Genomic DNA, 24,054 nt, shown 5'->3' with positions numbered 1-24,054 from the left:
GTTTTCCCAGCAGATTGTCAGATGTCTTTACTCAGCATTTGAGCATACATTTCTCTTATGTGGAAGCTACTTGAGCACTGAGAGGAGTGAAGAACTTAGCAGCAGCATGCTTCATGAAACTTCCAAGTTAGGGAAAGAAGTGATTTTCAGAAGGACTAGGCTCCCATAAAGTGGGCTGAAAAAAATCTCATGAGATTAAAAAAAACCACAAAAAATTATGTAATGAATGGGGGGGAAATGCATAACAAATAGAGGGAAGCAAATTCCTAAGCTCCTTCATTTCTTGAGAGAAAACTTTGTTTTCAATAGCTGCCAACCTGCATAAACCCACATGGTAACACACTGTTCTAAAGTAGTTTTCTTTATGAAACTATAGTACCAGCTCTGAGAAATAAAGATGGTTATGTATATGTTCAGACACTATAGCAACGAGCACCTCAAACTGGATAGAACAGCTCTACTACCAACTTAGCACAAATAAAATAAAACATCTGCCTATTTTGAGTGTTTCGCTACTGAATTACGTCTCTAATATATTCATTCACACACCAGAAAAAGAATGGAAATTATTTTATTCCATTTTACTTGATGCGAAGTATGCAAAAGCTAAGTAGCCTGCCAAGGTCACAGAGAAAGTCTCTCACTCTCCCCTCCCTGTATCTCACAATACCTGAAAGGGAACAGGGCTGGAGACAGCAGCATCCCTTCAATTCCTCCTACTCTCTGTCACTGGGACAGTCAGTTCTCTGGAGGGATTGAAACTTAGCTCCAAACTTGGCTCAGTGCAAGGACATGTGGGTGCTGTCTGGCTGTAATCTCTGAGTCAGATACATGAGCTAATCAGGCCTTTTGCCCTTGCACTCTTTGAACTATGAGCTCAAGAACAGCAGCACAGCATCACATCCTGACTGCCCAATCCTGGGCTTTCCTTGCTGACAACTTCAAACAATACACATGTACAGAAAAACAATGTTTTCACTACTGCAAGGCTTAACTAAGACATTTGCCTTTGCCTCCCTGAACAAATAATCCAGATTGCACTTTCTTTTACATTTACATTTTACATTTATGAACAATCTTCTGAGATGACGACAAAAGAGGTAACTGACATATAATGTGAATCTTTATGCTGTTATCCATTCCAAGACATGCAGCTGAATAAAATTCTGCTCAGTCAGACATAAAATCAAATTAGAGGAGCTCACTCTGAAAAGAAAGAACTAAATTTGAAACAAATAAAGCAGTGCATAATTCACTTTTAATGGGATAAGTTTCCAAAACCACACTAATCATAATCCTAACAAGGTAATATTTTCCACTGTGAGTTTACCACATCACTGCTCAGTACACAGAACAGAGCTTCAGTCACATGAGAGATTTGCCCCACATGCAAAGTGAGCAACTGTATTTTTGCAGTCAGGATTTGCAGAGCACTCCTGTTTATTAATAATTATTCCTTGTGGCCTTGCAACAAGTCATTCATCCCACATGTGTTCACAAAAACCTTCACCCATCTGTGAGATCTCCCGGACAGCACACAAGGTATTGCTCCACAAAGCCCTGCAGTATTACTCAACAGCTTAGAAAAGAACCATAAACTGCTCTTGACTGCACAAATTCAGAAGGAAAGTAACAACTAAGACAGGAAAACTGGCTATCCCTGAAATAACATTTCCTATGTTTGGGAAAAACACCATTGGATTTTTATTGACCATAAGTATTCAAGACCTTGTGTTTGGATCTGATTTTTAAAACAGCATTTTTCATCAGCACAGCAGCTCACAACTGTGAGAATGCCTGAATTAAAAGAGAAAGTATGACCACCTGCTTTGCAGCTACTCTTCAAAGTAGCTTCCCTGGATGACCATATTTATTTGGTATATAAGAGCTGATTCCTTATAACCCAAGATGCTGTGGTGACAGGGCACAGATAAATCAGAAACAAGAAAAGACTTCCGTAATTTCTCTAACAGATGAAATCTTTTTACACCTTTATTAAAATGTTCAACTCTGAAAAGCTGCTCTAGCAAAACCGAACATTCAGCATGCTGCATATTCTCTATCTCTCAGCATCTGTCTTATCCAAAAAATGTGCCCTGATGACTGGTTAAGAGAGATTAAGATGAATTTTTGCATGAGATTTTAGAGTCAAACTGGGTTTTTCCCATATTGTCAGCAATCTAAATTTTCTGACTGAAACACAGCAAATCACTCTTTTAATCACATAGCATGGATTGTAGCTTGCTTCTACATCTGCCTCAGTTTTAAAGAAATGACAGGTTAGAAAAAATGAAAAAGCTAATAAAAAGGATATGATCAAATGCACATCAGGAGCAGGTAAAGTAAGCAGATGCTTTTCCACATGAATCTATGTACTGTGATCCTTACTTAGTGAAAATTTCCATTTCTATATCCAGCTAAAACCTTGCTCCCTGCACTTTTATTTAAAAGACCATTTACCAAAAAGTAAAACAAGAAGACAGAGCTACAGTGCATACAATACAAATGGAATTATTTTTTCCTTATAAAAACATTATGGCTCTGCATGAGTATGCAGCAAGGTGAATACCCTACAAATCAAACCGTAGGTTGCTGACACTGGGCTCAACCATTTCTTCACATGGGTTATTTCTAAACTCCAAAGGTATTTTTAATACTCAGTATTCAACACACAAGGTTTTTTGTACTCTATTTTATTAACACACTGATGTGAGGGAATTTATGCTACACAATACATACATTAGACACAGATACAAGCTTCACCTTAAACAAGTATCCTATTTGCTAGCATGATGGCCACACACACATGAAAAAAGATTATGTATGGCAAGCAAGAGATTAAGATAATTTTAAAGCTGATACACCCAGTGGCGATGCCCTTGTTACAGGGCAAGATGTGAATGAAGATGACTGGGAGTGAGGAAGTGTGACTTAGGCAAGCAAACATAACACAGGGAGAGCAGGGGTTCTCTGACCTAGTAAGTTTGTATCCCTCAGTCTGCAGGCTCCAGCTCTGAGTATGGGGGATGTTCTGCCAAGTAGGCACAGGCCAGCCACCAGCAATTCCCCCACTCCTGCAAATGAGCAGTGACTGAACTGAGCTGAGCTGACTTCAGGAGAGACTCATATTAAAAAGACGCTGAATGCCTTTAAGCATGAAAGGCTTACCAGGATTAAAAAAAAAAATAAAAGAGAGGGATGAACTCCCTCAACATACAAATTATATTGAGGGAACAAAATTTAAAATTCCTGAAATTTGAGCTAAATTACTGCTATTTCCCATAATTCTAAAGTTCAGTCAGGATCAAATCCTACACTACCTTTCAAATACTTCACTTGAAATACACTTCAAATATTTCAAACTGCCCAGAAGGTGGTCTTGTGAAGCCACCCTTCTCATGTGTGAAACTGAGCTTTCTCCAGAAAGCTGATGTTATTGTCCTGCTTATCTCCTTCTGCTAGAAGTGTTCCTTGGGCTGGGTCCTTCACCACAGCAGTTTGGAACTTGGTAACATCAGTTCAGTAAGTTATTAGCAAGGGTTTTGTATTGGTGAGTATCAGGGTATGATTTTAGAAAAGAGATGCTACCATCATACCAAGGACAACCAGTCCAAAGAATAATGAAATGCCTTGTATCAGATTATCCAGACAGTCAGCAGAAGCAGCTCTGCCAGCACCCTTAATTTGTGGTAATTGTGCCAGTAAGCTAATTAGTAGCACTTAAAGCCCCTAAAGGGAACAAGCTGGGGTTGTTCTCCATCTCTGGTTACCTCGTCATACCCACATCCTGCTATGAAAGAGCCCTATTTCAGTCATGGTGGAGGACTCAAAACCCTGGAAAAACAGAAAAGAGCTCAGAAACATTGATGTTAAATCCCTGAACAAAATGGGGAGCATAGTATTTTTGGCCTTCACTATTATTTCTCCAAGGGAAACCTTCATTTCAGCATTGTTACACAGGAAATTGGTGCCTGAATTAAGAACACAAAGGAACTCATTAGCAATTCTAGCTATAATAATTAGATTTTATATAGCCAAACCCTGTCTTAAATCTAGAAAAGTAATAAAAACATCATAGAGTTGCCATAGAAGGACCATTGCAGAGAGAGAAACATTACTGTACTAGCCATTGGTATAATCTAAGCACAAATACCTAATATTTCAAAGATTTTCTTGTGCAGGCAACTTAATACCTCTATATCTCAGGTCTTCAGCTGAAAATAACAGCAAAATGGGAGCATTCTAAGGATAAGGCCAGATGTGCAACAGAGATGATCTAAAATCTAACAGAATTTGTTTTGTGCATGGGTAAAGCACAGTAAACTGGAGCTATTTTTGCTACATTTTAAGCTAACTATTTCACTGACAGCATTTCAGTGCTATGCAACAAAGATCACATTTTTCCAAGCAGAGGAATAATACACATAAATTACATTCAAATGAAATTTCAGATCAATGTTTTCCCATGAAACAATAAATAGAGACAAACCCTGTTTTGATAAGATCTGCTGAGCTTCTTCTCAAGACAGAGGGAGATTCAGGTCACATCTTACTCTCCAGTGAGTGATACCCAACACAGATATACAAGACTATTAGGGTATTTATGATGTTAAAATCATACCTAGAGCTGGTAATCTATAGCTAGCCCTACAGTCACCAGAGAGACTAGATTAATACCTCTGGATAAAGCCAGGACTCTCTGAAGTCTTCCTCTGTTATATTTCATAAAAATGTTTGCACTATAGGAATACAGTCTTTCCTTCATTCTACAGCATAAACCTTACTGTTATCACTGGGGTTAAGGGACACCTGATAGAGTTCAAAAAAAGATAAGCTATCAGAAATTTTTTTTTTGAATGTTCAGCATAAAAACCTTGAAATCAAACATGCCCCAGCCACAGCATATCTAAATCTCTTTAGGATTCCTCCTGGCAAAAGCCAAGCTAAGCACAAATGGAATTAATCAGGAATTTTCCTTCATGTTCAGGTCACAGCATACTTGTTTAAAACGACACAGAAAAACTTTTCAAATAGTCTAAGTCTGACCTGAAGACTAATCTCTGACATGAATAAACTAAAGCCAACCTTTAATTGTATTTTCAGAGCTGACCAGGTATCAGTAACCAGAATATAAAAATCAACTAATCTGACGCTGTTTGTTCTCTTCCAGTGAGTCGGTGCTGCCATCTAAAGCTACCTAAAGGGCATGCAAAAGAATTCCAAAGTCTGCATCTAAGGAACATTCAGGAAGCACATGTCACTAGACAAAGTAAGTCAAATATATTAATGAGATGCCACAAAATAATGATGCTGCAGTACCTGAAGGAGAAATTCTTTCTCTATCACTTCATTTGTCTTGCTGATAAGTCGCTTCTGTAGTCTCTGAACTTTCAGAATCAGCTCATAGGTAGAGGGGTCACTGGCCTAGGAAAGAGCAAAGGAGTCTCAAAAATTATACATGATAACAAGTTACTGTTCCTTTTTTGCAAATGAAAACTATAATATCTCAGTGTTCAAAAGTAACAAGTGTAAAAGGGGGGCTAGGGGAAGATGCATTCAGCTAATTTTTTTAAATTGCATGTTCACAGGCAGTCCTGGAACTTAATATGTCTATTTTAAAAGCAACTGGAACTGTCCACTGACAAATTAAAAGCAGTGCAAGTATCTCCTGCTGTTCAAGAACTTCAAACAGTGCCAACTTAGTTTTTAAGGAGAAGATTTTTCTATTGAACAAAGCACCAATTGCACTTTAGTCTTGAAGCATGTGGAGAATTTAAGAGGATTTGGGGGGGTACACTGATGAATTATTATGGGGTTCTAAAGTGTCCATACATGTGAAATCCCATTCTTCAATGGAATTAAATGCTTAAAATGGTGACAGAATGTTTGCACTGTAGTGTTGCCTTCTACCTACACAGCCCATAAGAACAGGAGCGAGTAGATGTCTGTCTCTCCATCCCTTCCTTTTCATTTTTTTGGCATAGATTGAATCTGGAGAAAGCTCTAAGGAGCAAAGAAATAATTCCTCCTCCTTCTCAGGAGAAGCCAGTACAGCTTACTTTCCCAGTACTTTGTGTCTTCTTGTTGGATCTTTCAGTGAAGGACAAATTCTGCCTGCAACTTTTCCTCACTCAGGGTCTCATATCAGCTCTCTCCCATCTGGCTTTTCCCCTCTCATGGGGTGCCTCACAAGGATTAAACTCACACTGCAGTAAAGGCTCCAATAAAGTCCTGCTCTCTTATATTCACTTGAGCTTATAAGGAACTCTGCATCTCATTGTTCTTAATCTTTTGTCTGATTTTATCTAAATTGACTAATCAATTTAAGCATAACTAGGACACTGACACAGATACACATGCAATGCTTACAACACAACATCATCTCCTGAGAAACCAGGCTAAAAAGTAGACCAGTCCTCATGATTGCCTCAGTCCTTGATTTTTTTATAGCACTGCCCAAGCATGGTGCCAATTTGTGACTACTGTAGTGATATGAGAGTGTTTGTTCATTAGGAATTGAACCAAAACCCCATCAGGATTATTTCATACAGATCTTGCCATCTGCTGGCCTTTCTGTGTTCCAAATACAAACCAGTTACCTAGAATGGAAAGACATGATTTCCCCATTACCAGTCTCTTCATACATTCATTTTCCCATCACTTGATGTTTTGACTGGCCTGATTTTTCTTTGTTACAAGGTGCTGCTAGAGTTTGTACCTAGATGTGTTTAACCTACTTCAGCATCCTGCATTTTATCTCCCTTCCATGAGAAAAGCTAATCACACCATCCACCTTTAAGCTCAGCATGGAAAGATCAGAAATTCACTATCATACTAGTAAGCACAGTGAAAATATTCAGCTCTGCTTCTGCAGGGACGGAGCACATTATCACTCAATATTAGAGAAGCTAAGCAACCCAGGCTGGCATCAGATCAGAGATCCATGCAACTGAGGAATGTCAGATGGCACTGACTTACATCAAAAATATCCAGTGATGCCAACTGATGCTTATATATTTCATCTATGCTTGATGGATTTTTTATTTTTCCCCTTCACTTGGCAGGTTCAAATCATGTGAAAACTTAGATTTGCTGTTTATGTAAAGCAGTTGAACTCACATTACCTGGAATTACTATCTTTGTGAGTCCACCACTGTTTATGTGGAGGACTCTCTCTGTTTTTTCTCAGATGTAATTTACCTTGTGACTTCATATCTGTTCATTCTTCCATCTACCTATTCTATTAGCCCTTCAATTACTGGTTTTCTTCCCATATACATTCCCATATACATCTCCCTGCTCAGTGAGGGTAGGATTATATCTTTCCCCTATCATCTTATTTCTCACCATCCATGTTAAGGAATCACCCCCTTCTAAATTTGCCTAATGCATTCTTATTCCCTTTATCACTTCACTGTCTCTACAAATCCCCCTGCAATTTTTCATTGAGAAAGTGCCACAAAAATAGCACTGATTGCATTGTGCAAGGAAAGCATTCAGCAGGTAAGGATTCCATTGGTACTATGGAAATTTCAGTCTGCCCAATCCCTCCACATCATTTGCATAACAGTAAATGAAATAGGCATTTGCTAGGTCACTGATGTGATAATAGGGGCTTTGGGAACACAAAATCCTCACACATCACCTCTAATTTTCTCCATCTGTGAACTTGCAAGGGCTTCTGCAGTTCTTCTTCCAAAATTTTGCACCGAGTCTGTTCCCTTAACAGTTCCTTCTGCATGTGATTAAACTCCCATCTGAAGACCAGCATAAAATAAAAAGAAAAAACACACCAAAAATACTTCAACATGACCAAGGCACTAATGTGGGCATTAACAAATCATTCTCCCATGCACTATGATGCACAGGAAGCACTGCATGGAAAGCACAAAGAGGCACTTTGCCACTGCAGCAATACTGTGGTGGCAAATGTATCAATACAACAGCACTGAACAGGTGGAACCATAAAATAACACACTTGGACCTCTTCACTTGCTTCATTAAGAATGGCTCAGAAAAGAGGCTCCCAGGGAATCTACTCCACAGACTACTGGAACTCGCTCTTCACATCTTCCCATGTACATTAAGGCCAGAAGGACAGTTAGTTTATAAACCTACAAATCAGTCATGGATCATATCCAGTTACTCCAGTGTTGAATCTAACAGCTTTTGTTTGAAAGGGTTTAAATCTACATGGCTCACACAATCCATCAAATAAAACACACTCCAGGACCTAAGCATGATGGACACTGTTTCAAAGATAACTGAACTTTGATTTCTTTTATTACATCTCCTCAAGGAATTTCAGAGGTGACTTGCTGAATTTAAAATTAACTGAGCACTACCAAGATTCTTCAACAACTAGGTTTTTTTGGTGGTGATAGGGGGTTTAAGGGCAGGTAAAAAAGGCATATTTTGTAATTATCTGACCCTTATCACTCTAGTGGTGGGATCCTCTAAATTCTCCAGTGTCAAAAGGGGGTGAAAGATTGTGATGTGCCTCCTCTACTACTGAATCTTTTCCTACTAAACTCAGAATTGCATTTAGCTCACTAGAGAGAAAAAGGTCTTTTTTTAACTGTGAGGTTGGACAAGGTTATGGAAGAGGGAAAAAAACCTCACATTTCCAATTGGCAAATCGGGAAAGCTAATTAGTAGCACAAGTGATAAATGGAATCTTTTCGACAGGCAGTTTTCATGATGGTTTTGGACTTCATTAAAGTATGAGATTGCTGCTGCAGTTAGCAAGAATTGATCCACCCATCATGGCATGCAGCACACTACACTTCAATACTATCACTGAGTTTCAATACAGTAACAGACTTTCAGCTGAATGCATTTGGGCAGCAAGTTCAAATTCCATTCCTATCTGCAGTCAGTCGATGAAAACTGCAATTGCTAATGCTGTGTGCCCAGTTCTCCTTTCTGTTTCACCAAATCAAACTGGCATAATTCCACTGGAGTCAATGGGACTGACCATGGACTGAAGTTAATTTGTTCTGCTGAAAGCCACAGAACCACACTGATAAAGATCTCACCCAAAACTGTGATAGCTACACCAAATTGGTACAATGGTTATCTGCTAAAACATAACTGCCTCTCCTTGCAAATCAAGACTGATTCTTAGAAAATATCCAGTTTCCCATCAGGAAAGAATACACCTCAAATACATGAGGGGCAAACAAGAAAGGAAGCATTAAGCTGGAGAAGGAGGAGATAAATCAGGTTTGGGCTATTAAATTACTCTTTTAAAGAAACAAAACCTTCAGTGAAAATTTAACTAAAACTTTCTCAGAGTTCATAAGATTTGCATCTAAATCTAGAAGGAGAGAGCTCTGAAAACAGGATTTCATTCTGAATATGCCAAGTGTCTCCCATATTCAGTGGACTGCTTAACCAAAAGGAGTTCCATTAATCTAGGCCTTGTACCACTGTACCACTTAGGAGCTCACTGGACTGTGAACACATTTTCTGCTGCTGTCAGGTTTATTCTGTAGGCAGTAACTCACAGTACAAGAGGAAATACAGAAACTATTTCAACTTTAGCCAAGATCTCTTCTTTCCTTATTATGATATTTCAATTTTCCTAATTGTTGGTAAATTGTTTAATGAATTTAATCCAGTCTGTGTTTGAGATCAAACAAAAAAAAAACCTTTCTCCAAGGTTGATACAAGTCTTTATTATGTATAAACCATATTTTCTGTCTCAAACACAAAACCAAGGCTGCAGTCACTATGGAAATGTATTCCATTGGGTTTCCTACCTGAGCTCCTGCACGTTAGTCACACTCTTGCAAGTATTCTTGGCAACTTTAGACAAGATCTCTTCTTTCCTTATGATATTTCAATTTTCCTATTTGTTGGTAAATTGCTTAATTAATTTAAATCAGTCTGGGTTTGAGGTCAAACCAAAAAAAACCCTTCTCCAAGGTTGATACAAGTCTCTACTGTCTCAAACACAAAACCATGGCTGCAGTCACTATGGAAATGTATTCCATTGGGTTTCCTACCTGAGCTCCTGCACGTTAGCCACACTCTTGCCAAGTATTCCCTTCTCACGCCGTAGTTTTTTGATCTCCAGCTTGAGAATCCTCATGTCCTCCACCCGCTGCCGGTACTCGTTCTCGCCCCGGTTCAGGACGGACTGCTGGATTTTGATCTTCTCGTAGAGCAGCGCCACCTCGTCATTGCGGCGAATCAGCTGCGTCACCAGGGCGTGTCTCTCACCGACCACCTGTGGGCACCGGGCAAAGCCATCAACTCACACTTCCTTCACACAATCCCAGAGTATCGTGGCTATGCTTGGATCAGTCAAAATCATAGACATTAAGAGGTTTCACTGCTATTAATTAAAGAAAGATGGCAAGAACCTAATGATTTCCCCCACAAGGGTTTGATCACCTTGAAGAGTACAAACTGCAGATTTTGTTCACTTCAGTATCTTAACATTTTGGTTTTAATGGCATTATAAAGCTTCAGTACTCCCAAATTCACAGTAGCTAAAAATCTTCATCTTAAAATACACTGCACAAATGAGGGAACAGAATGCAGGGTCTTTGAAAACTCAAATTAGGGATTCCAACCTTGTCAAATTCTCTCTTTTGCTTCATTCTCTCTACCTCAGCTTCAGCAATGATGTTTAGCAGTCTTTTCTCTTCTGCCTCCTGATTTTCAATGTAGGCTTTGACTTCCTGAGCCTCTTTTGTCATCTTAAGCAGTTCTGCCTGATGGATATAAAGAATACAGGTGAACAACTGTTAAATAATAACTTCCCATTATAGAAACCTACAAATAAGAGTTACTTACAAATATTTCATACATTATTTTACCTTCCTGAGACGTACACATTTTGTTAGTTTTTGAGAACTGATCACCAAGATAAGCAAGCATGAAGACACATAAAGAAATAATATAAATATTACTTTAATGTAATTGTCTTATACACAATAGAAATTTGAAAGTATTTTTATCTATGACAATTGTTCAAGTTGTAATTCAGGGATACCTCTTTTTTTTTTTTAATTTTACTACACATATTTAGAAAGCTTTTCAGTGGAGTTGCTATTCATAGTCAGTCTGGGATGTGAGAAAGAACAGTTCACCTTGCTGATAAGGGCAACAATCTCTGCTGTATAGTAAAAAGCAGCATCAACTCAAGAAAGGCTTCAGACTGGAATAAAAGGATTGGTGGCAACCAGGAAAGGAACAGCAAGATTTAAGAGCCACAGCACTTTGTTTACTGGATGTGTTAAATGAGGAAGACTGTGAAAAGAGGGGCTGTTCTGAAGCAAGGAGGAGCAATACACTGCTACAGCAACTGCCCAGCACCAATACAGACTAACACTGGAATCTGGCCAGTCATTCTATCCCATTGTCACAAAATTTGCAATTTAAGGCATGTATGTAGATAAAAATAACAGGGTCTTCCTGGATTATTAGAAGTTTTTATCACTGCTAGGTAATTAGAGCCAAGATGGAACTAGCTAACCACAGTTCATTTTCATAGCTTTGAAAACTTTCAAGCCTCAACTCAAAGACCTTACCACAACTCTGACCCTTATAAAGAATGATGTTAAAAATAAGCATCATCCAATGCTGAAAGATTGAGCCTGTGATGAAGGGTGCACCCGCAAAAACATTGATTTAAGACCAACAGTTCCATCATAATAATAAAAGAGCTCGTTCCATTCTTATTTTCTTTAATAAAATTCTCATTTTCCTATATGTGTAAGACATAGCTCTCTTAGTCAGTGTCAGATATTCATCAGCTGAATAAAAATGCAAGTCACTTCATGCTGAAATTCAATAAACACTGTACAAAAGCAGCCCACAAATGTAAAACTGCTCTTGTGTTCACCATTGCTGATAATGTTGTTTTAATAGATCACAAATCTATGGTACTCTTATGTCAGAAAAATATGAATTGTAAACAAGAAGTGGCATTAGATGTGGTCAGCAAACACTCATATAAACAAATCTCACTAGAATGCACTCAGTTTAAATAAATCTGAGCTGTCTTGAATAGTAAGGAACATAAATACTTAAAGCCACACAAGGATTTTCAGTTAGATTAAATCTGCCCAGAACCACAGTACCAAGGTCTCTGTACATCAGGTAAAATGAAATTAATAAACACAGTCACTGTGCAAGCAGAAAAATGGTCACGTCTGAAACTGCTGTAAATCAGCACAGCTCACCTGAAGTCAGTTTGAGAATTTGTAAGAACTGAAGAACAGTCAGCAAGAAAAAATAACATATATGGGACCTACACTAATATCTCAAACCAAACTCAAACTAAATCCTTGTTTAGACTCTGAAGTATTAGTGCAAGTGATATTTTTATTGGTATGCTCTACTAGAGGTAGGAGGAAAGCAGGAGTTTTGTAAAAGTTATAACTGGGACTGAACACAGAATACTGAAATAAAAAGTCAGATTTTATATTCAGATTTCCAGAAAAAATATGCATAAACACCTACAAAATTATATTAATCACTTGACTTGCCAGCAGCTCCAATCTTGAGGGCCATTGATTTTTATTTTTTTTCAATATTCAGATCCTTTGTCTAACAACTCTAATCTGCAGCCAAGCGTGAAGGCCAACTGAAGCCAAAAGGTGTCATTGAACTGGCTTTAATAGAGCTTGGATTCACCATGATTACATATTTTTAAGGCCTTTATGCCATCTGAGGTGAGCATGTCTGTATAACCTCATTCCTATGAATCCCAGTCCTCCATGATTTAGCACATTCTTTAAGCTTATTTCCCAGGAACAGCTTTCTTACTTCCTTCACATCAGTCCAAACAAGACAAATTTATGCTGGCTTGCAACACAAATAATTGGCTTCTTTTGTGTCTGTGACAATCAGCTGCCTCTGAATTCTCTTCTAGTTTAGCACTCAGCAGTGACACTCAGGTAGAAGCCCACAATGCCCTGAAGCAAGTCAGTAATGTCATGTCAGTGTATGGACAAACCTGCTGGTGAATAACTGGGTAGTGGGTAAACCATGCAGCAATCGTGTTTGTCAAACAAATGGCAGACAGTTCTGAGGTGATGAGACAGAATTGGGGACTAGTTGAGGCTGAAAGCCGCTCACAGGGAATGGGATGCTGTTTGACTTCTCCATCACTGATAGAACATCTCTGAGACAGACCAGGTACAAGAATACAAATTCATCACCTTTTTACAAAGCCATATTGACATCTTGTCATAACTCTACGTGCTGAGAGAGGCTGAAAATTCAAGGAGTCATAGCAGCAAAGCAATAAACTGACAAAAGAAAATATTGTGAAAAGTGACAGGGAATTTTTGGTTTTAGGGGGTATTGTTTGCATTTTTTCTGGTATTTTTTTCCTAGTGCTTAGTGAAGATTAAAAATAAACTCCTGTGAACACAACTCCATAAATCTTTTCAGAATATAGCAAATTGGGTTGAGATACCACCACAAATCTAATAGCTTATCCAAGGATGGGCTGCAGCAGCACTGAGAAGAACCATCCGAGCATCAAGCTTAGATTTCCTTTGATTTAAGACAGAATCTTGCTGCTTTATACCACAGTATTAAAATAACTTTCTCTGCAGAGGGACCTACTAAAAGGCACTGTCTAACTCCCAAAAGGCTAATGCTTGCTAGTTACTTAGAAATACAACATTGTGCAATATAATGGTATTTGCACTTAAAAACAGTAGAAAGAAAAAAGTCCTTAAAAAGTTGAGTTATAAAGGTCTACATTAAAAAGTTTGCTAGAATCAGTTTATACACAAAATCAACATCTCTACAAGCAAAGTGGAACTTTTTAGTAAAAAAATGTTCAGTCACCAAGAGATTTAACGCTTCCAACAGACAATTCCAGACTCTTTTATTATTATTATGGGCAGAGATTAAATTTGTCAGAAAGACAGATTTCTGCAACTATTATCTCTAAAGGGTGCTGAGATCTTGTGCTTCAAGTACAGAATAGCTTATTAAAATACAGCAAAACAACTACCACAGATCAGAACACAGTGCAGTCTGGGAAATCATGGAGTCCACCCTTTGAAAGAAAGTATCTGTGTCAAGGGTCTTACTTTCATCGACTCTTTCTCATCCTCTGACTGCTGGAATTTCACTTGTACTTTCTCAAGGGCTATATCCTTTTCTTTGACCTCCTCTTTCAGCTGATCCACCTGGCGTGTGGAATTTTTCAGTTTCATCATCATTTCTGCCATCTCGTCCTAATAGAATAGGAAGTGTGATCACAGAGAGGGTTAAAGCAAGAGGTTGTTTGTGATGTGGAGTTCAGGCTATTTAGATGTTGGAAAATGTAGCAATGGTGCATGAAACTAGATCTGTTGTACCTACTATAAGACATCACTTTTTAATCCAACAGAACAAAACAGTTTCATTAAACAACAGTTTTTTGTTTAAGCCAGCATGACATTGCAATTAAAAAAAAAAAAACTTTTAAAGATACACTGACAAAAATAATGACCATCAGTCATGAGTTTAATAAGACGTTTAATTTAAAGTGCTGGACACACTATAAGAACTAACAGTAAATCCAAATCACTAAGATTCTGATCATATCCATCTGTTTTCATGCTCTAATAACATGCTTTTCCAGTAAGGTCATGCATAGTTGAGCACAAATCTTTGCAGAGAAGCTCATTTTGTGCAAACAAACATAGCCTCAGTAAGATACCAATACATGCTAGTTTGCACAGAGGTGCAAAGTTCAAAAGAGGGCTCAGTCTTTGAGAAGGTTCTGTGAAAATATTTAGCACATACTTTAAGCTCAAATACAGAGCAAAAATGTTGGTAGCACTGAAGAGAGATTCAGGTCAGTAGGAATACTTCTAACAGCACAAAGGTGCCTGCCTGTACAAAATTAGCATTTCAGCTCAGCACAGAGACAGCACATGTTATGCCATGAAATGGAAGCTAATAGAGTCAATGATTACACAGACATATTCTTCTGGATGTAATGAAAGCAGCTATAGAGGCTACTACTCCTCTGCCAGAGCCTACCACCTCACAAGGAAGACATCATTATCTCTCATAAGGATCCACCCTCTTCCAGTGCCAAACCAGGGTAGCTTAAAGCTCCTTCAGCACTATCCACCATAGGCTGGATTTACTCAACAAATGAGGGATTTTTACCTGCATGAAGTGCTTAATGTAGCTAAGCAAGATGTTGAGTCATGGCAATCTTCACCCAAGCAGCACAGAGAGAGGACTGATTAGTAGTAACAATATCACTAGGCCCAGCTGTTTGCACATTCAGCCACTCCATGAAAGCAAAAGTTATTAAAAGCTGTCTTGGGTACACAGCCTATAATCTCTTTGGTGTTGTAAAAGATGACAGAGATTTAGCACATAGAGCCCAGACATACCTAAATACATTCTCAATTCTTTATTTAATGCAGAACAGTTAAGAACACACAATTTTGCAAACTGGTCTCCTAATCAATGTGCTTAAATAAATGAACTCCTAGCACCAAAAGAAAGCCCCAGGATGAAAGCATCAGCTATTTATATCATAATAACAGCCTGCCAGGATGCCTTTTCCATTCTAATGACTTGAATATTATGGTATTCTGGAGACCACTGGCAAGGTAGGCATAAGATCATTTCACATTAAGCAGTCCAAAAATATTTGCATCCAGCTTTATCTAAACAGACTTGTGCAAATTTTACTTCCCAAAATGAGAAAGAGTTCGCCATAATGTTCAAAACAACCATATTTTATGGTTTCTTTTTCTTTCATGACTGGGTGACCTGATACTGAACGTTGAATAGCTACTTTTCTCATTGCTAAACATAACACTGCCTTGGCCAAAAGATCTTTTGGGGTCAGCTATTTTCTCATGCAGGACTTGCCAGAAGAGTTTGGTAGTGTGACAAGCAAGCTATTAAAGTCTAAATATTGGCCTCTAACAACTGGATCTGTGAACAGCATAGTGTTACCACCATGTAACATTCAAAACCCAAAGACCAAAATGCTGCTCCATTTCTAATTCAGCAAACAGATGCCTGTTCTTTATAAATAACCAAATTTATTTAGTGTTTTAAGATAAAAATAACTAGGAAAAAATCAGCATTGTGATTTTTCAACCTTATCTCTCTTGACAGATTGTTTGGGAGCCACAAGAATCCCAACACTGAATCCACCAGATGAGAGGCTGACTAAGGTCAAGTAAAACATCCCACATAAATGGCAAAATGGTGCATTCCTCATAAAATTCAGCACACAGCTTGTTAGGAACTTTGACAGTTCCTTCCCATGTGCTTCTCAAACAAAACAACTACCTTTCCAAACCTAAGTATAAATTTGTAATTTACTATATATTTTATGTCATAAATACTTATTTGGAAATAACCCAAGGCTTAAAATGACAGCTATCCAGGGCCCCAATATCTGCCAATTACAATAGGATTTGTGTAGTATTTTAGATCTTTACATCAGAATAACAGAATATATCCTTAAGTGCTCTGTTCTCTTCTTCTAGTATTGTTAGTGAGATCCCCAAGGAGGAGATATGAATGGAAAGAATCATCTCCTGAGGAAAATGACACTCTCTGAAAGAAACCAGCAAGGTGGAAGCATTTGGTTCTCATCAGAAGACCCCACTTCAGCTGGGAAAGTGTTTCTCTGCTTCCTAAATCATTATTCATAGTAATGTGCATACTCATTCAGGACTAAGGAGGCAATCTTATTCCCCTCATACCCTATTTCACATACATGCATACAACTCCTAAAGGGATAAAACAGACTGGAGGCAGGATGGCTTTATGAGTCTGTGGCTCCAGTGTACCATGATTTTACACACGGTTTGCAGCGGGGATATTTCCACATGATGACTGAGGACTCCTATTTCCAGCCCAAATACAAATGGTGTAGATAAAACTTCAGGGACCTAAAACATTCATTTCCTCAAAACCCACAGGAATGCAGAAACTACTTCTGCCATTGAGCCACTGAGCTTCCCTTTAACAAATTAAAATTAAATCAGGAAAAAAAAAAAAAACAACAGCAGAGAGAGAAGCAGGAAAAATGTATCCTTCTACCTTAGCTTCAATCAGATTTTTACTGTACAGGGTCCTCTCTGTTCTCAGACTTTCACAAACAGCTTTTTGCTGTTTTAATTTAAGTCCTTGCCCTTCTATTTCTTTCTCATAGTTGCAGATCTGAATTTGATGCATTTCAAGATCTTTCATGTGATTGAGAATCTGGAGCAAAAGGAAAGGAAAGAAATTAACATGATTAAACCATCATCACAAGATTAGAAGGATGGAACAAAGTTTGTGATTTGAAAATGACAAGTTTAAATCCCTGGGATAAGCAGTTTTAACTACAGATGAAAATTGCTCCAGTCGAAATACAAGTTTAACCTTTCTGACTTGCTTATGTGAGACAAAACTGTATTTTAATCTGATACCTAGGTTTCACTCAAGACTCAAACTTATAGAGGAGCACATATTTAACATCAAGCTACTGAAAGAAAATATTGCCACAGATTGGTTGCAATACAATCAACATAAACAGTTTCCATCAAGAATAGACTCCATTCATTTATGAAGCAAGTCTAGATTTTAGATGTTGTTTTGGATGTCAGCTGTATGATAAGATAAATTAACACATGTGTTTTTCCAGAAGCCCTGCATGTGCTCCTACATTCTAATAACCCAATTTTTTTAATGAACATGTGACCACGGAGTTGATGATTACAAAATGTTCAGATACAATTACTACAATAAGAAAGTCAGTTACTGTAACTTACACTTGGTCTAAATAATTAGGTAAGGTAGGTAAGGTCTAACACTTGGTCTAAATAAGTAGGTAATCACCATTATTTGCTTCTATGAAAGATTAGAAATAATTATGTGAAGATTAGCTAAGGAGAATGGAGTATTGTAGACTATAGAAAGAAGATGATCACATGCAGTATCAATAAACAAAACCACAAAATTTTACGAACACCTTTATTAAGCAGTTACATAAGCATAACATAATTAAGTTATCATAACAAATAATAATTGCTATGTTACAGGGGCAAAAATACAAATAGTTACTAATCATTATGAGGAGATTCTAAACATTTTAATTTAAAAATAGTTTTTAAAAAAATATTTTTGATTTTTCTCCTGCTATACAAAGCTGAAAACAGCAGCACTCAAGGAAGCAGCATTCATACAGAATTCAGCATCACAAAAAAATAAGAAATAAAAACAATACTAAGGAGCACACACATCAAAAACATGGTTTGCCAGGTTCACCACCCAGGAGGAGAAAACAATGCCATTCTTAAAGGTAGGGGAAAAAAATTAGGCATTAAAAAAAAGCTGAGGAATCACACAGACAAAATCCAGGAGAGGAGTCAACGTCCAGATGCAGTTCATATTCTGTTCTCCTGACTCCACTTTTGAAAGTAGAGTTTTGGGCTAAAATACATGCTTGCACATCAAAGGAGAAGAAAAAACCAAATGTTTACATCAAATAGTCAATAACTGCAAAGTTCGTAGTTTACAGCATTATCCCTTCCTCAGCAGTAAAGTCTTGGGGAGGCCTAACTACAGGACAGGAGCTTAAATAATTAAATATTCCACCAGGTACCTCCAACCAACTTTGAAGATGGGGGAGAGCTAAATATCAAAAATTTTATTACAGAAGCAGGAATAAAATTCCAGCACATTGTAGCTGACTTCAGGTGATCCCAGGAACTGCTTACAATGCAATACAAAAACACAATCCCACTTTATAACCTACTCCTATCTTTTCCTTCGCTATTTAAACAATCTGCCAAAAGTAATAGCACAGAAAAGAAATCAATAAGGCATGTTTTCTATCTGCACTATGGTGATAATAGGCTGGAGCAAGTTTTGAAAGCAGGTCACTGCATTTATAAGCATTTTACTTGTTTCTGATACAATATAAGTGCAGTAAGATTGTGGACAAAGTTTTCTGAGTTGTGCTCACAGGCTACATGCTGATTTTGCTTTTTCAGGAATGATTAAACTCAAATAATTCTTTCTTATAAATACAGAAAAGATACATGCAGTGTGTCACAACACAGCCCCACGGGAGGCTGAGCATGCTAAATTCCTGTTTAGTCAATAGGCACACTACACCTCTCAGATTTGGCAATGAGGGCACAAAGCTAAGCAAAAAGGATTTGGGATTCATCATTTTTCCTCTATTCTCATAGCTCTATTATTTGTACACTTCAAGTGGTGCTGTCCTTACTTGCTTATCCTTTTTTGACCACTCCAGGAAGTGCTGCCATGGCCTTAGTGATATGTCTATTGAAGAACAGGTTTGTCAAAAGATTATGTGAATTTAAAAAAGGAAACTTATCTTTTAATTTTCCTGGATAGGTTGTTAACTGCACACTCAGCATTTTAAGAGGGTTTATTTGAAAAAAGCCAACATATTAAAAACTGGTTTTGGGACTCCTCAGAAAACATAGCCAAAGAACAGTTCAGATGGAACTGGAAGGTATCAGTGAAAATTTCACTACCTCCTTTTCAGCAGCCTAAACCTCGCACAGAGAAACCAGTATTTTATAATTTAAGAATTTCAATTCAAAAAGGAAAAATATCTGCTAAAAGTTGTACCCAATAATACAGGCTACATAACAAAGAGCAAGAAACAGATGCTGTTACTTACTTGTGCTGGTTAATCTAGAAGTAAGACTTTTCAACAAGTGGCAGTGACTTGAAAATAAGCAGTCAGCCAAGGCAATAGTTAGAGGAGGAAATCATGCACAAACTCTCACCCTAAAAATATTTTACTGTTGTGTATATGATTTTGTTGACTCTGTTTATCAGTTAATAGTAAATTATTGTTGTCACAATATACAGAGTATTACCATACAATTTCAGAAAGCTTTAAGCATTTGCCCTAACAGAGTAACACCATACCACACCAGAAGGCTTCAAGCATCTGCCCATACAGAGTAACATCCCATCACTTCAGAAGGCTGCTCCCCTTGTTCTTCAGCCAAATCTTTTTTACCCTCATGTTCATGCACTGCTCCTGTGTGCCCTCTGCTCCCTGTGGTGGTTGGTCAGTGCCCCTGGGCACTCCATGGCTCGTTGCTGTCAGTGCTGCTCACCTGCTGCTCACAGCTGTGCCCATTGGGGATGGGGCTCTGCCACAGCCCCACTCCAAATCCCCACAAACTGTGTGATGTGGTAAATGATGATTTTGAAAGATGAATTCTGCAGCTCTGTAGAGTATGTGCTGCTATAAATAGCCAGGCAGCTTTCAGAGCCAGAATAGCTACATCTCTTAGCTACATCTCTTTTTCAGCTCTTATGCAATTCCAAAGGTGGGGTGCAACTTCCTGCAAAACCAGGTTGGTAGCAAAAGGTGAGAGAAGAGCACTGACTGGCCATAGCCTTACTACCATCAGTAGCTCATTCCCCACCAGCTGTGAAATGACTTCTGTAGTTTTGACACAGCTTCTCAAGTCTGAATAGGTCAAACAGTGAACCTAAATATTACCTATTTACATAACAATCCTGATCCTATGTTGTCCTACCCTGCATTTGGACTTGAAGGACAAGACTGCTCTCTCACATACCCCCGTGCTCAAAACTGTTCTTGCTGCTCTTCACCTATAAGCAGAGTCAGGAACTGCCCCTTTGGTGATCCAAGGAAGCCTGCCAGTCCTTTGGAAAGCTGCAGTCACTGCAGGCATCATTATACAAACAGCTCTAGTGTCATAAGCCATTTACTGAGTCTCTGCCTTATAAGAAATGATAGAAAATTTACACCCAAAGTGGCAGGGGGAGAAAAGAAAAAGTAAGCAAACAAACATTTGTCATTCTTACCCTCAAAATACTATGGGCAGCCCCAAATAGAATTAAAAGAAAGAGCCTTGTAGTTCTGAGTGTTATGAATTACTCTCTGGCCCTAGCTTACAATGTTCTTAACTCACATCTACACTGTTAGAAATGCACTATGAGGGAAAGAAGTAAAATATGACTTTGCAACAAAGACAAATCTCACTTTTGTGGAATATTATTTACAAGGAAATGACAAGAGGTATTCCAGGCAATGGAGCATACACCACTCTAAAATGATTTAAAAGCCCCTGGTCAAATGAAGTTGGAAGGATAATTTTACTGTGAAAAGATAGCAAATAATTTTTGAGTTGAAACTGCTTGGAAGCTAATCCCAGTAAATCAATGAGTTCCTTGGAGGGCTCTCCAATGTGATACTCAGCAATTAATGGAACATGTTAAAAACATGTTCCTGATTTTACTTCACCAGTAATAAAGTTATACATAATAATGGGCAGCAGGAAACACGGATTTTATGCCTCTGCAGCTGCTCCTGGAAAACTTGTTTTGCAATCTATTTTGAACATGCTGAACTGTTTTCACATAGGAAGTAAGCCTTCAAAATGTTAAGTACCTCACAAATATGTTGAGCACTGTTAGGTCTCCCTGGCCTGGATTTTAGGACAGTGGTCATTTGCAAGATAAGGTCCTTTGCAGATAGGGCAATCAAAGTGTAATTTCCAAGTGCATATGAGTTTCAATTGTGGGACTCATGTATAAGAAGTCAAGAGGCCTTGGTTGGAACTCCAGTAATGGCAATACATGGCTGGACTCCAAGTCTCTCACAGAATTACCAAGTTTCTCTTCCATTGATAAGGTTTCCCTAGAGAGAGCTGAAGCAGTAGCAGACAACATGCACTGACACCAAGAAATATTTGTACATTGTATTGAAGACCACCAATCCAAGCTTTCTCCCACTGGCATGTTAGGAAAATTGATGTATCATGTTCACAGTTCTGAGAGTAAGACAGGAAAGAACCCCTTGCACAAAGAGCTGTTCCTACCTTCTCTTTCAGCTCACTCAATTCCTTGATGAAACTCTCTCTCTCCTTCTCCAATTGGTAAATAATTTTCCTTTGTTTCTGAGCTTCTATTTTACAATCTTGGATTTCTGTCTCCAAGTTCTGTTTTGACTGTTCATGGAACTTCATCAAATCGATCTGCTTCTGATTAGCATTTGCAGCCTTGATCAAGTTCTAAAGGGAACAAAAATTAATGAGTCTTGAGCTGAAAATGCAACACTGTTACCACCATGACAAAAGCATGTCATTGTCAAAGCGGATTATGGACTTTTCAATGTTATCATTCCTTATCTAATTTGTTCAGTTGAAATACTTGAACCTTAAATCTGATCTGAAAAAAACCCAAAATCTCTAGCACAGCTGCTAAATAGAGCTCTTTCTGATTTCGTTAAAACACTAGTGTATGCATTACAAAAAATAAAATTGACAGGATTGTTTACAAGTGGATATAACTAATGACTGGAAAATCCTTACCAGCTTAAAGGCATTTTGATTGTAAAGCATGCCAACAGCCAGTAACATTAAAGCCACATACACTTCTTTCTCATGTCTTCAATACAAAGTTCAAGCTTGAAATTAACCAAGCTTACTTTAAAATTTTGCATAAAGATTAAACAGAAAACATCAACATATAATCTTTACAAAATCAGCTTCCTGGTCCCACTTTAAAATTTCCTGCCCTATACAAAACAAATGTTTTTAAGCTGTCAAATCAGAGCCTCTGCTAGATTCAAGACACAGGACAGTAAATCTACACTAAATAAAGCACGTCAGAAATCATCTTTTAGCACTGAATTTAGTAGATAACATTTCAGGTCTGCCCATAAACCTGAGATGCTATACTGCAGTACAAGAACCTTGGGCTGATGGGAAACAATGAGAAATCAGATCTAACAGCAAGGATTACTACTCAACCAACCTGCCAAGCTGCTGCAAGTGTATCAACACTCTGGTTCTCTTCTCTTAGCAAACACTCAGTTTGCCTAGATTAGTACCAAACTTCATAAGATACAGAGTAAAAGATCTGTGTAAAAACAGATATAGCAAACTCTCCGGATACCAAATAATGGGTTTGCAGTTTGAAGTCCCTGATGGTTTATACATTAAAACTTGGAAACCTTCTGTGTTTTTATGGATACTAGCATTATTTCAGTGCACAGGAAAGTAGTTTGTACAGCTGCTTAAGGAAATCTGAAGGCTTTAACTTACCTTATGAATTCTACATTTCTGTGTTGATGTGAATGTTTAAGCTACAGGCATTTAATTCTCAAGCTGTGAGGCTTATCAATATGACCAAAGCAAACTCACCTGGTTTAGCATATCCCTTTCCCTCACAAGCCCATCTATGGCTCTCCTGTCAGTATCTGCCTGCTTTTTGCCTGTCTCCAACTCTAGAGAAAAAGAGAAAAGACAGTGAATTCTCTGTTCAAATTGTACAGATGTTAAAAATGCAGATGTCCACAATTTAGTGGACTTTTTTTAAAGCCTCGACATTACATAACCAGTTCAAGTAGTTTTGAACAGGTTTTACAACCCTATGTATTAGCTGATGCTAATGCTTATTGGGTACCTAGAATAACTTGAAAGAACTCAGAAAACAGATCCACCTATCTCTTTGGCACCTACCTTTCTCCAGTCTGATTATTTGATTTTTTAGAAGGCTTTTTTCATTTTCTGCATCAACTTTTTGTTCCTCTGCAGTGCGCAGCTTATTCTGGAGAACATCTCTCATTTTGCTCAGCTTTGAAATTTCGAGGCTCATATGAGCAGATTCATCCTCTATCTCCTACAGAATAGCAACAGGGAAAGGGGAGAGAAAGCATCCACAGAAAGAGGGAAGAAAATGCTTTTTTATTTGGTGTACACTTACTCCATGAAACTCAGTAAGAAAACATGTAAGTGCTGTGGGTCAGCTGCAGAAAGATAATTAGCTAACTGAAAAATATTTAATATAATTTAAACAAAGCCAGCTTGGGAAATGAAAATGATAATCAAATCTTACACTTTAGGGCTAAAGATGATCAACAAAGAACCTCGAGCTGCAAACTTCACACAGCACTACCCAATTAGTCCAGTAGATTAAAAACAGGCAGATCTATTTTCATTTGAAGTACTAGGCACAGTGATTGTGATGAGAAAGAGATCTGTAGTGTGGTCTGATTGCATGTCCCTAAATAGCAGGTATGTATTATCCCCATCTCTTTTA

The 24,054-nt window shown here is 38.0% G+C and overlaps 1 protein-coding gene across 1 annotated transcript in view; it reads right to left on the bottom strand.

The window, feature by feature from the left end:
- CFAP58 (cilia and flagella associated protein 58) overlaps nt 1-24,054 on the bottom strand; it is a 56,665-nt gene that overhangs the window by 17,912 nt on the left and 14,699 nt on the right. The window contains exons 7-15 of the mRNA XM_058810982.1: nt 23,475-23,634; nt 23,157-23,239; nt 21,831-22,022; nt 17,047-17,208; nt 14,067-14,213; nt 10,584-10,724; nt 10,011-10,234; nt 7,646-7,757; nt 5,320-5,424 (exon numbers count right to left, since the gene is read on the bottom strand). Of these exons, the coding sequence (XP_058666965.1) occupies nt 5,320-5,424; nt 7,646-7,757; nt 10,011-10,234; nt 10,584-10,724; nt 14,067-14,213; nt 17,047-17,208; nt 21,831-22,022; nt 23,157-23,239; nt 23,475-23,634 (1,326 nt within the window). The remainder of the gene's footprint in view (nt 1-5,319; nt 5,425-7,645; nt 7,758-10,010; nt 10,235-10,583; nt 10,725-14,066; nt 14,214-17,046; nt 17,209-21,830; nt 22,023-23,156; nt 23,240-23,474; nt 23,635-24,054) is intronic.

This window comes from Ammospiza caudacuta, chromosome 9 (assembly GCF_027887145.1).
Source record: "Ammospiza caudacuta isolate bAmmCau1 chromosome 9, bAmmCau1.pri, whole genome shotgun sequence".
Classification (NCBI taxonomy): domain Eukaryota; kingdom Metazoa; phylum Chordata; class Aves; order Passeriformes; family Passerellidae; genus Ammospiza; species Ammospiza caudacuta.
This window is presented reverse-complemented; position numbering and strand designations above follow the sequence as displayed.